Source organism: Panulirus ornatus, chromosome 32, assembly GCF_036320965.1.
Source record: "Panulirus ornatus isolate Po-2019 chromosome 32, ASM3632096v1, whole genome shotgun sequence".
Classification (NCBI taxonomy): Eukaryota; Metazoa; Arthropoda; class Malacostraca; order Decapoda; family Palinuridae; genus Panulirus; species Panulirus ornatus.
This window is the reverse complement of record NC_092255.1, coordinates 870,477-884,880: the sequence shown is the minus strand read 5'-3', so window position 1 is coordinate 884,880 and position 14,404 is coordinate 870,477. Positions and strand designations below refer to the sequence as shown.

General features: G+C 48.1%; 1 protein-coding gene across 1 annotated transcript; it reads left to right on the top strand.

Moving 5' to 3' along the window:
• The first annotated feature begins 616 nt into the window (after positions 1-616).
• LOC139759281 (protein trapped in endoderm-1-like) lies at positions 617-13,093 on the top strand. Its single transcript, XM_071681424.1, has 6 exons — positions 617-1,736; positions 4,929-5,058; positions 5,872-5,975; positions 6,180-6,309; positions 6,642-6,838; positions 11,245-13,093. The coding sequence occupies exons 1-6, from the start codon at positions 1,492-1,494 to the stop codon at positions 11,933-11,935; spliced, it is 1,497 nt and encodes a 498-aa protein (XP_071537525.1). The 5' UTR covers positions 617-1,491; the 3' UTR covers positions 11,936-13,093.
• The last annotated feature ends 1,311 nt before the right edge of the window (positions 13,094-14,404 follow it).

Here is a 14,404-nt window from a genome sequence, read left to right as displayed (position 1 = left end):
CCAACCTACCCACATACGTATGCATATATATAAACGCGCACACACGCACATATACACACCTATACATTTCAACGTATACATACATATACGTACAAAGACATATACATACATACACATGTACATATACGTGCTGCCTTCATCCATTCTCGCCCCCACCCCGCCACACATGAAATGGCACCCCCCTCCCCAGGGTACGAGCGAGGTAGCGCCAGGAAAAGACAACAAAGGCCACATTCGTTCACACTCAGTCTCTAGCTGTCATGCATAATGCACCGGAACCACAGCTCCCTTTCCACATCCAGGCCCCACAAAACTTTCCATGATCTACCCCAGACGCTTCACATGCCCTGGTTCAATCCACTGACAGCACGTCGACCCCAGTATACCACAGTGTTCCAATTCACTCCATTCCTTGCACGCCTTTAACCCCCCCCCCCTCTCTCTCTCTCTCTCTCTCTCTCTCTCTCTCTCTCTCTCTCTCTCTCTCTCTCTCTTCTCTCTCTCTCTCTACAGGATAGGAGTAAATTCACCTGTTAGACTAACACTGTAGTCTTCATATTTATGTGTCATACTTGTTACCTACTCTGTCTTCTAGTGGTGTCGTTATCATCAGGCATCCGGGTCATTGTTGGTCACAACATGATGTCTTTTGTTATCTCTCGGTGAACGATCTCTCTCCGACGTCTCTACTAAATGTTAATCTTAGTAGTGTGAATGTGATAAGAGCACTTGAAGGCTGTGTTGGCGACCTGATGAGTTAGTTTGTGTAATGTGTGTGTAAGGATTCCCAGAGTCAAGCCTGGCAGGCTTGAGCTCTTGTTAACGACAACCGGTTCCTAGGGCGCCACTACTGGCACTGGCTGGGGGTGTGTTCTCAGGGTGCCACTACTGGTGAAGAGGGTCCGTGTGTGATTGTGAGCGTGGTGGACACGAGGTAAAAGTACGAGACGTCTTCAACAGCGACTGCAGCTGCAGGTGTGACCTTCCTTCCTCGGCTCTACACGAGCTACTCTTGTGAGGTCGTACGGGAAATATCCTCTACTTTTAGCTCCATTTTCATATTCTTATCTAACGAATATCTTTTCCCTTGTACAGATAATCCTGACGATACAACCTGAGAGAAGTGGCTGAAGTTAATCGGGCCGCCACCTTCCCGCCCACGTCAACGAAATACCTGGCACGTTGATACGATATCAGGCTCCAGCAGCCGCCAGTGGGAAGCAGCAGCGGCAGCAGCAGCAAACAATCAGTCGGCCACCGTCTTCACGTGTGATAAGGTTGTGTGTCGGTCTTGGTGTTACCGGGGCTCAGTAACCATCAGAAAGAGATAGCCTCTGCTTGTGGGAGTCTTGCTAACATTACCTCTTGTAGAACATTAGCGTTGTGGTGATAATCTACCAGACTAGACAGTGGTAAACAGTCACCAGGGGGATCGTTCTACCTCCTGCAAACACGAAAACTAGACATATATTGCGTCAGTAAAAAGTAAATATGAAAATGTGTCTCGAGTACCCATGTCTGACTGGCCAGATCGACTACGAGTCCTCACTTGGCAGGACCTCTTCCTTCCCTGTGGAGCCGACCTTTGCCCAGCCAGAGGATTGCCAGACCCCAAGCGACTGGTCGCTGCTGCTGGGTATGGTGGTCTCCATGACCGTTCTGGTCGTGGGTTCCTGTGGTAACCTGCTCACCGTGTGCACCATCGCCCATCAGTTCCACATGCCCCGCAGGTCCAGGTAAGCCAGATGGAGTCCACACAGGTGTTAACGGAAGTGTTAATGATACTAATTTTGCCTGAGATTAGTTATCAAGTTATCTCGTGTAAGTTTTGTTAAAAAGTTTGATATAGACTAGATTTCAGTGAATTAACTTTGAGACAGTTTTGTTTACTTAGCCTACAAAGCTTTAGTTTCCGACAGCTTAAAGTAAGATTTGTTGAAGACAGTTTATAGGAACCTGATAAAAGTAGTTTAAGGCGAATACGGTGAAGTTATCACTTGATTACACTAGATTAGAACGTTTTCTCTCTCGTTTTTATGTGAGCTTACTTTACTTTGGTTTTACGTTTTTTCATCATATTTTTTACTTCTCTAAACTCGCTTTGATCACGGCTGGTAGTGTGTGAGTGCATGGCTACAAGCTAGCCACAAGACTGGTAGTGTGTGAGTGCATGGCTACAAGCTAGCCACAAGACTGGTAGTGTGTGAGTGCATGGCTACAGGCTAGCCACAAGACTGGTAGTGTGTGAGTGCATGGCTACAGGCTAGCCACAAGACTGGTAGTGTGTGAGAGCATGGCTACAGGCTAGCCACAAGACTGGTAGTGTGTGAGTGCATGGCTACAGGCTAGCCACAAGACTGGTAGTGTGTGAGAGCATGGCTACAGGCTAGCCACAAGACTGGTAGTGTGTGAGTGCATGGCTACAAGCTAGCCACAAGACTGGTAGTGTGTGAGTGCATGGCTACAGGCTAGCCACAAGACTGGTAGTGTGTGAGAGCATGGCTACAGGCTAGCCACAAGACTGGTAGTGTGTGAGTGCATGGCTACAGGCTAGCCACAAGACTGGTAGTGTGTGAGTGCATGGCTACAGGCTAGCCACAAGACTGGTAGTGTGTGAGAGCATGGCTACAGGCTAGCCACAAGACTGGTAGTGTGTGAGTGCATGGCTACAGGCTAGCCACAAGACTGGTAGTGATAAGCTACGGAGGACAAAACTCGTCTCGCCAGCTTCCATCAACATTGGTTTGTTTACTTCGAGTGTCATCCCTTATCCCCTGAGCGACGGGATTTGGACCTTGTCACAAGGGACAACGCTTGAGGTGTGTGTGTGTGTGTGTGTGTGTGTGTGTGTGTGTACTAGCCCAGCCGCTGGGGCCAACATGGAGGTGCTCAAGACCTACTACACCGAAGCCATCATATCGCTGGTGGACTCTTGTGCTCCAGCAATCATTGACCTGAGGGATGACCAGGTGACTAACATGGAGGTCATTCAAAATTATGCACTCAGGACCATGCTGGGAGCTCCCGTGTGGACCAGGATCTGCTGCATGTGGATGGAGACTGGGAGCCACCCTAGCACCAAGCGTCAAGCAGACGACAACGGCGACTCTAGCTAAGATCTGCAGGTAAGACAAGCCCTCAACCACGAAGGCCAAGGCTCGAGCCGCTCCTCAACTCGACCACACAGTGCGAGGAATCCCCTGGACGTACGAGGCGGCCAATGCCATCCAAGCCTTTCAAGCGGCGGCATCCATACTGAAGACGGAGGATACACCACACCATCGGTATAGTGTACCGCCTCCATCTGACCCTCCACCAGCCACCTTCGCAGTCACAGCATTGGGAGACAAGAAGTCCAGCCTCCAGCAGGAAGACCTGAGATGACTGGCGTTGAAGCTGTAGAATACTTCACAGACGGCTCAGTGGACCAGACAGATAAGGGAAGGTCGGGGGCGACCTTCCACACCCAAGGTCATACTCGGCTCTGGAGGCTGTCAGATGGTTGCTCCACACGACAGACGGAGTTAGTAGCCATCACCGAAGACCTGGAACACGCAGACACCACGTACTCGAAGCCTGTGATAATACACACGGACTCCAAGTCATTGGTGCAAGAGCTGAAACACAGCCGCCCAAAGGACAACATCAACCTTGTCACCTCGATCCTCGCTCAACTCCAAGAGCTGCAGCCACAGGGACGTCCCGTCATCATACACTGAATCCCCAGTCACGTGGGGATCGAGGGAAACGAGACAGCAGATGAGGCAGCTAAAGCAGCTACGCTTTAGCAATATCCAGGTGCATGTCCCAAGAGCCTGTAACAAGTCAAGCGCCTGCTACAGAAAGCAGCAAGGCTCCAGACCGAGAGAAATCTCCAGGACGCCTACAATGCCGGACCCATGTCAGTCAAGCGGTACATGGTGGCCACGTTATTGGAGCCACCATGTAACGACAGAGACATGAGCAGGAAAACCCTAGTCAATCTACACCGTCTACGCCTGGGCTACCAATGTAGCTGGCAAAAAAAAAAAAGAGGATGGCGTCATGAGAGACTGTGTCTACTGTCAGGAGCCATCAACGCTCCAGCTGGAACCCTACATGCTGGACTGCCAAGTGACACAAAGTCTCCGCTCAAGAGTCCCAGGCTTCAGTGAGGAAGACCATCTACTACCAGCGGCCTTACTATTTTACAAGACCCGAAAGACCCATATGGAACACCAGCTCCGGACCATAGGTGAATACCCACCACCTCTCAGATGGAAATAGCGCGCCCACTACCGTCTCCATAAGAAGTTGCCTTCATCTCAGAAGACCATGCATAAAAACCAAGGAACGGACCGTCAATAAGCAAAGGCCTGTGTCGGACCAAGCAGAGATCCGGTGACCTTAAAAAAAATATCTATGATCTAAAAGGATACAAGATCGTTCCAGGGACGAGGAATTACCTTCAGAATGATTCCATTTGCCACATCGGCTGTGTGATCTGATTACTTTCATCAGTTAAAGAAAATTCTAACAAGAATTGATGAGGTGAAGTCTTCTCACTCAGGATAAATTCACATTGACTGTATCACTATCAACACTGAACCAAACTGCCCTTGAAGTATTCACACGCTTCTATCACGACTGATAATGATATCTGAGGAAGATAAGGTCGGGGTCTCTAGTAATATCTGAAAAATCTAACCAAATCTTTCCTTTCTTGATATTACGAACTATTCTCTCTCTCTCTCTCTCTCTCTCTCTCTCTCTCTCTCTCTCTCTCTCTCTCTCTCTCTCTCTCTCTCTCTCTCTCTCTCTCTCTCTCTCTCTCTCTCTCTCTCATCTATCTTGGCCACTTCTAGCCCTGGTGCTGCCTTCCTCTGGACACTCCCAGACCTTCTGCAGCCTCAGGTCGCCACCAGCTGAGCCGTGTACTCCCTCCACAGGTACATTAAGGACCTGACAGCTGACACCGTCCTCATCATCAACCTCTCCATCGCCGACCTCTTCTACAGCGCCATCAGCCTCCCCTTCATGTTCACTACATACTACAGACTCTACACCTTCAGAGGACAGGTGAGGTACGGTGAGACTTGCTGTAGATGGCTGGTCACTACAGCAGATCTTAGGAAATCATTGTAAAGTCAGGTGTAAGACAGAGGCAGGTCTCGCTACATCTGAACCGACAACAGAAAAAGAAGAGAAAATGGGAAGTATCTACACTGGTAGATACATGTGACGTACGTTACTACACTGGTAGATACATGTGACGTACATTACTACACTGGTAGATACATGTGACGTACATTACTACACTGGTAGATACATGTGACATACATCACTACACTGGTAGATACATGTGACGTACATTACTACACTGGTAGATACATGTGACGTACATTACTACACTGGTAGATACACGTGACGTACATTACTACACTGGTAGATACATTGACGTACATTACTACAGTCGTAGATACATGTGACGTACACTTCTACACTGGTAGATACATGTGACGTACATCACCACACTGGTAGATACATGTGACGTACAGCACCACACTGGTAGATACATGTGACGCACATTTACTGGGCTCATCTCACAATGAACGTTTCGTCGTGTTTATATAAGTATATTGGGCGATTATGGTCAATTATCAGAGGGACTTTGAACACTAATACCAATTATTACATTTCTATGTTGAAGATTGCATTATCTGATTACTTACTTATGATTCAATGGAAAAATGTTCAAACTAAACTGCATTTCAAAGTCTTCATATCTGAGAAAGATAAACTTTACTTTTCCCTGATAGTTGAAGAGTTCCTCACAGTCATGTTTACAGTGAAGTGTTAATGTTGTTGTTGTTGTTGTTGTTGTTGTTGTAGGCTCCGTGGGGGGACGGGGACGTGGCCTGCATGGTGTCCGCCTTCCTCAGGTACACCAACGCCATCGCCGAGTGGACCACGCTGGGTCTTATGGCTCTGGAGAGGTGAGTAACCTGTCGTCCTGTACCGTGTACTCTCTCTCTCTCTCTCTCTCTCTCTCTCTCTCTCTCTCTCTCTCTCTCTCTCTCTCTCAGGAGAGTCCGCCACCAGCTTTCTCTACCTGGACAGGTGCTTGGCACTACACAATATGTTGTGTTCCTCTGCACTTCATTACACCGAGTGTTACAGTTTCCGTTTCGTACCGCCAGGTGTCTCACAATCTACAACTTCCGCACATGTCGGAGGCCAAGTCGGTGGTTCACTCCGGGCAAGACAGCCCTCTACTGCTGCCTCATCTGGCTCCTCAGCATGGGTTGCCAACTGCCTACACTCACTATGGTAAGTCCCACCCCCTGGCATATTCTACCAACCACGGTAGATTCTCCCAGCCTGGTAGAATCTGCCTACCATGGTCGGTCTCCCAGCCTGCAAGACTTCCTAGCTGTGTTCGCTGATGATGATTGGACCAGAAGGTTTGACGGTGGTTGTAACTACTGGTAAGAGTTCAGTCGTGGTAACACGTTCAGACATAACGGACACATCAGGACGAACTCATGATGAATGATCGCGATACGTGATGACTAGTGATGTGAAATGATTTTTACATGAGCTAGAAAGATTATGTGTACGACGGTGTTCATCTGTGTCGTCATGTTTGGTATGTGTTTCAGAACTTTGGATATTTCGGCTACAACGCTGAGTTCGCCAAGTGTGACTTCAATGACAACATGAGATACCAGTACTTCTCGCCACGTGTCATGTTCTTCGCGCTGGAGAGTATGGTTCCCTGCATCCTAATTCTGATTGGGTACATCGTGATCCTCGTGCAGGTCTACAGCTCCAGCACCCGCATCCTCGCCATCTTCAGGTGGGTAGTCACGCCTCACACCATGAGTGGGAAGGCCACACCATGGGTGGGAAGGCCACACCATGAGTGGGAAGGCCACACCATGAGTGGGAAGGCCACACCATGGGTGGGAAGGCCACACCATGGGTGGGAAGGCCACACCATGGGTGGGAAGGCCACACCATGGGTGGGAAGGCCACACCATGGGTGGGAAGGCCACACCATGGGTGGGAAGGCCACACCATGGGTGGGAAGGCCACACCATGAGTGGGAAGGCCACACCATGGGTGGGAAGGCCACACCATGGGTGGGAAGGCCACACCATGGGTGGGAAGGCCACACCATGGGTGGGAAGGCCACACCATGAGTGGGAAGGCCACACCATGGGTGGGAAGGCCACACCATGGGTGGGAAGGCCACACCATGGGTGGGAAGGCCACACCATGGGTGGGAAGGCCACACCATGGGTGGGAAGGCCACACCATGAGTGGGAAGGCCACACCATGGGTGGGAAGGCCACACCATGGGTGGGAAGGCCACACCATGGGTGGGAAGGCCACACCATGGGTGGGAAGGCCACACCATGGGTGGGAAGGCCACACCATGGGTGGGAAGGCACACCATGGGTGGGAAGGCCACACCATGAGTGGGAAGGCCACACCATGGGTGGGAAGGCCACACCATGGGTGGGAAGGCCACACCATGGGTGGGAAGGCCACACCATGGGTGGGAAGGCCACACCATGGGTGGGAAGGCCACACCATGGGTGGGAAGGCCACACCATGGGTGGGAAGGCCACACCATGGGTGGGAAGGCCACACCATGGGTGGGAAGGCCACACCATGGGTGGGAAGGCCACACCATGGGTGGGAAGGCCACACCATGGGTGGGAAGGCCACACCATGGGTGGGAAGGCCACACCATGGGTGGGAAGGCCACACCATGGGTGGGAAGGCCACACCATGGGTGGGAAGGCACACCATGGGTGGGAAGGCCACACCATGGTGGGAAGGCCACACCATGGGTGGGAGGCCACACCATGGGTGGAAGGCCACACCATGGGTGGGAAAGGCCACACCATGGGTGGGAAGGCCACACCATGGGTGGGAAGGCCCACACCATGGGTGGGAAGGCCACACCATGGGTGGGAAGGCCACACCATGGGTGGGAAGGCCACACCATGGGTGGGAAGGCCACACCATGGGTGGGAAGGCCACACCATGGGTGGGAAGGCCACACCATGGGTGGAAGGCCACACCATGGAAGCCACACATGGGTGGGAAGGCCACACCATGGGTGGGAAGGCCACACCATGGGTGGGAAGGCCACACCATGGGTGGGAAGGCCACACCATGGGTGGGAAGGCCACACCATGGAGTGGGAAGGCCACACCATGGGTGGGAAGGCCACACCATGGGTGGGAAGGCCACACCATGGGTGGGAAGGCCACACCCATGGGTGGGAAGGCCACACCATGGGTGGGAAGGCCACACCATGGGTGGGAAGGCCACACCATGGGTGGGAAGGCCACACCATGAGTGGGAAGGCCACACCATGGGTGGGAAGGCCACACCATGGGTGGGAAGGCCACACCATGGGTGGGAAGGCCACACCATGGGTGGGAAGGCCACACCATGGGTGGGAAGGCCACACCATGGTGGGAAGGCCACACCATGGGTGGGAAGGCCACACCATGGGTGGGAAGGCCACACCATGGGTGGGAAGGCACACGAGCCATGGGTGGGAAGGCCACACCATGGGTGGGAAGGCCACACCATGGGTGGGAAGGCCACACCATGGGTGGGAAGGCCACACCATGGGTGGGAAGGCCACACCATGGGTGGGAAGGCCACACCATGGGTGGGAAGGCCACACCATGGGTGGGAAGGCCACACCATGGGTGGGAAGGCCACACCATGGGTGGGAAGGCCACACCATGGGTGGGAAGGCCACACCATGGGTGGGAAGGCCACACCATGGGTGGGAAGGCCACACCATGGGTGGGAAGGCCACACCATGGGTGGGAAGGCCACACCATGGGTGGGAAGGCCACACCATGGGTGGGAAGGCCACACCATGGGTGGGAAGGCCACACATGGGTGGGAAGGCCACACCATGGGTGGGAAGGCCACACCATGAGTGGGAAGGCCACACCATGGGTGGGAAGGCCACACCATGGGTGGGAAGGCCACACCATGAGTGGGAAGGCCACACCATGGGTGGGAAGGCCACACCATGGGTGGGAAGGCCACACCATGGGTGGGAAGGCCACGGCTACCAGGCAATACATGATTCATTTCTGTTTGTGTTTGTGGACACGTCCTCATCCCTCTTGACTCAGGAACTTTTGTATATCACTTGTAGTCCCAGACTACATCATGGTAGTCCCAGACTACATCATGGTAGTCCCAGACTACATCATGGTAGTCCCAGACTACATCATGGTAGTCCCAGACTACATCATGGTAGTCCCAGACTACATCATGGTAGTCCCAGACTACATCATGGTAGTGCTAGACTACATCATGGTAGTCCCAGACTATATCATGGTAGTCCCACACTACATCATAGTAGTCCCAGGTTATATCATGGTAGTCCCAGACTACATCATAGTAGTCCCAGGTTATATCATGGTAGTCCCAGACTACATCATAGTAGTCCCAGGTTATATCATGGTAGTCCCAGGTTATATCATGGTAGTCCCAGACTACATCATAGTAGTCCCAGGTTATATCATGGTAGTCCCAGGTTATATCATGGTAGTCCCAGACTACATCATAGTAGTCCCAGGTTATATCATGGTAGTCCCAGGTTATATCATGGTAGTCCCAGACTACATCATAGTAGTCCCAGGTTATATCATGGTAGTCCCAGGTTATATCATGGTAGTCCCAGACTATATCATGGTAGTCCCACACTACATCATAGTAGTCCCAGGTTATATCATGGTAGTCCCACACTACATCATAGTAGTCCCAGGTTATATCATGGTAGTCCCAGGTTATATCATGGTAGTCCCAGACTACATCATAGTAGTCCCAGGTTATATCATGGTAGTCCCAGGTTATATCATGGTAGTCCCAGACTATATCATGGTAGTCCCAGACTACATCATAGTAGTCCCAGGTTATATCATGGTAGTCCCACACTACATCATAGTAGTCCCAGGTTATATCATGGTAGTCCCAGGTTATATCATGGTAGTCCCAGACTACATCATGGTAGTCCCAGGTTATATCATGGTAGTCCCAGGTTATATCATGGTAGTCCCAGGTTATATCATGGTAGTCCCAGACTACATCATGGTAGTCCCAGGTTATATCATGGTAGTCCCAGGTTATATCATGGTAGTCCCAGGTTATATCATGGTAGTCCCAGACTACATCATAGTAGTCCCAGGTTATATCATGGTAGTCCCAGGTTATATCATGGTAGTCCCAGACTACATCATAGTAGTCCCAGGTTATATCATGGTAGTCCCAGGTTATATCATGGTAGTCCCAGACTATATCATGGTAGTCCCACACTACATCATAGTAGTCCCAGGTTATATCATGGTAGTCCCACACTACATCATAGTAGTCCCAGGTTATATCATGGTAGTCCCAGGTTATATCATGGTAGTCCCAGACTACATCATAGTAGTCCCAGGTTATATCATGGTAGTCCCAGGTTATATCATGGTAGTCCCAGACTATATCATGGTAGTCCCACACTACATCATAGTAGTACCAGGTTATATCATGGTAGTCCCACACTACATCATAGTAGTCCCAGGTTATATCATGGTAGTCCCAGGTTATATCATGGTAGTCCCAGACTACATTATGGTAGTCCCAGGTTATATCATGGTAGTCCCAGGTTATATCATGGTAGTCCCAGGTTATATCATGGTAGTCCCAGGTTATATCATGGTAGTCCCAGGTTATATCATGGTAGTCCCAGACTACATCATGGTAGTCCCACACTACATCATAGTAGTACCAGGTTATATCATGGTAGTCCCACACTACATCATAGTAGTCCCAGGTTATATCATGGTAGTCCCAGGTTATATCATGGTAGTCCCAGACTACATCATAGTAGTCCCAGGTTATATCATGGTAGTCCCAGGTTATATCATGGTAGTCCCAGGTTATATCATGGTAGTCCCAGGTTATATCATGGTAGTCCCAGGTTATATCATGGTAGTCCCAGACTACATCATAGTAGTCCCAGGTTATATCATGGTAGTCCCAGGTTATATCATGGTAGTCCCAGACTACATCATAGTAGTCCCAGGTTATATCATGGTAGTCCCAGGTTATATCATGGTAGTCCCAGACTACATCATGGTAGTCCCAGGTTACATGACTTATGAATGAGCTCAGGTTGGGTTAACGTGGCTACCCGGATGTTCCAGTAGTAAGTTGGTGTTGTGTTGACAGGTCACTTGCAGCGCAGCGGACGGTGGCCCTACGACGAAGTCGTACGACCAGGTTGATCGTAAAGCTCCTGTTCGTGTACCTTGTGTGTGTCATTCCCATCTGCCTGTACAACATCTCCATGAAACCTGAGGGCGATAACTACAAGGAAATCGGCATCGTCATCTACTGTATCTACTGGCTACAGTACTGTATCAACAACTTCATCTATGTAGTCAGCAACGAGAAGTATCGTAATGCTTACTGTCAGTTTGTGTCGTTCTTGCTGTGTCGCACGATCCCGCAGGAGCCTCTGCCCGGCGCTGAGCGGAGGAACTACGGGCAGCGGGTTTACTCCATCTCCTGCAGCCAGAGCAACCTTCAGGCACCCACCTCCTCTCGCATCAGGACGCCATCAGAGTGTGAGGAGGCCTGGCAACACCAGGTACGGGAGGACTATGAGAGTCAGGATGATTCCCCGAATGGTTCATTTTCTTCGATCAGCAGGACGGGCCGCCTGAAGGAGCTAAATGGTCCCCATCAGCAGCAGGAAGTGGACGGAAGCATTCCTCCTGCAGTAAGGTCGCACTCCATCAGCCTGAGTTCCACCTCCAGTATAGAGACGCTTGTGAGGCCCTGCGGTCGACTGAGCCGTTCTGTGAAGCAGGACCTTCGAGCAGCCAGACACAAGCTAAAGAGAACCTTCTCTTACTGATCATCTTCTGCAGGACAGGTCATCCGCCCTGTCCCGGCCTTCAACAATGTCGTAACTCAGCACTTCCACATTGCACTCATATGTCATATCATCATCATCCTCATCATCATTATCATTATCATCATTATCATCATCATCATTCCCAGGCTGATAGAGAATTCATCTATCATTTTGCTTCTCTTATTTACACTTCAGTATTCCCTTGGCACAGCGGCTCGTGTTCATCGTTCATGTCATCAGGTATCTTTGTCTGGTATTATTCGCATCTCACTTCTCATTCACTTGAGAACTTCACATTCACTCTTCATTATCTATTTTCCCCTCATGTTTCACTTCCATAACATCCACTTCACACTGACTTACAAGTTAGTGATCATGTCCCTGGTTACGTCTCATGTAATTTTTTTCATTCACTCGCGCCAGACATGATAGCTTCCCCGACGTCGTCAGTGTAACCTACTGGTTCATATTATTGATTGTGATATATGGTCAGTCCTCACAAGGTTCAGGATCTGTTGGAGATGATGTCGAAAAAACTGCCTGTTATTGAGAGCAGAGTTTTTCATGTAAGCCAACAAAGTGTTGTAGTTATACCTTGATAACAGATGAAATACTTGCGATATTTGTTGACAGGTGAATACGGTCATACATGTCCTCCACAACTTACATCTGCCGAAACAACTTTATACTCATCATCTTCCCAGCCCACTTACCCACTTACTGACTTACCCGCTTACCTATAAGGTTTTCCTAACTATCCGTTTACTCGTTTCCCCGCTATGTGGCCTCCTGAGGAGGCTATGAACCTTTACAGACGTTGTCTGGTCATAGTTAAGGGGCTTGTGAACCTTCACAGACGTTGCCTGGTCATGGTACAGAGTAAACATATACCATGTTCAACATGCTGGAGGTTTCGTGACCTAATTCCACAAGCATATCGCTAATGTATGTTTTAGCTGATTTTTCGATTCTGCTTTTAACCCTGTTTCTGGCATTATTTCCTCTCAATTCACTATCATTTGTTATTCCAGTTGTAAGTTTGTAATATATATCATGACCAAAAATTAAAATGTATAACTTTGTATATATATTGTTCATTTACATATGGGCCCTTTTCACTATTCTGTTGTGTACATAACTTTATTACAATTATCATTATCATCATTATTATCATCATTATTATTATTATTTTCATTGTTATTTTTATTATTATTATTATTATTATTATTATTATTATTATTATTATTATTATATTATCATTTTAATTTTTATTTTCATTATTATTATCATCATTATTATCATTATTATTATTATTATTATTATTATTATTATTATCATTATTATTATTATCATTATTATTATTATTATTATTATTGTTATTATTATTATTATTATTGTTATCATTATTATTATCATTGCTACCATTATTACTTATTATCACTATCATTATTATTATCAATATTATTGTTATTATTATAATTATTCTATCAATAGGATTATTACATTATCATTTTTATTATCATCATTTGTATCATAACTACAACTGTCATAATTTTTTGTAACAAAGGTATTATTGTACTTTTATTGTTATCACTTAATGTCACTGATTATGATAATCATTGTTACCATAATCATAGCATTATACCATCATTATAGCATTATGCCATCATTAGAGCGTTATACCATCATTATAGCATTATACCATCATTATAGCATTATACCATCAATCTAGCATCATACCATCATCATAGCATTATACCGTCATCATCATACCATCATCATATGCTGGTATCATTATCATTTCAAATAAGTTGAATAAAACTACAGATGTACGACTTGTGACACCTCTGTGGATTGTTTATCTCTTTGATTTCGACGGTACGACCCTTGAGCATGACGGTAGGTCTCTAAATCACGACGGGACGACTCTTGGGTATGATAATAGTCTCACCTTTGACCTAAAAATTCACATCATTAGAATCAGCGTTGTACTATTAAGGTAGAAAATCCTTCCATCCTGCTCAGGGGTTGTACCATCTTGCTTCAAAGGTCGGTCGTGGGTCGACCAGCTTGCTCAAGGTTCGTATACCGTCGTGGTCAAGACGTCAAGTGATATACCCCGTTCATTGTGTGACGATGGTCAAATGAATATATGTGCTTACAACAGCATAGCTAGCAGAGCCTACCTGTGGAGTACGATAGTTGTACATTATGTTCCTGCACGGGTCTTTAGAATAGGTTACAATGACAAGGTTTGAGTTCATGTTGGTTTCGAAGCCTTCTGAGAACCAGCACAGTTCATACTCTGTAAACAGCTTCCTTATTCATCCATGATAATAAGATAGTAAAACATACGTTGCAGAGTTTGGGTTATGCTTGTTCATAGATGGACTGAAAATAGCAAATTGACTATGAACTCAGATCAATCTATAGAGTACAAATGACTTGAATCAATCTTTTCTGAAGAAG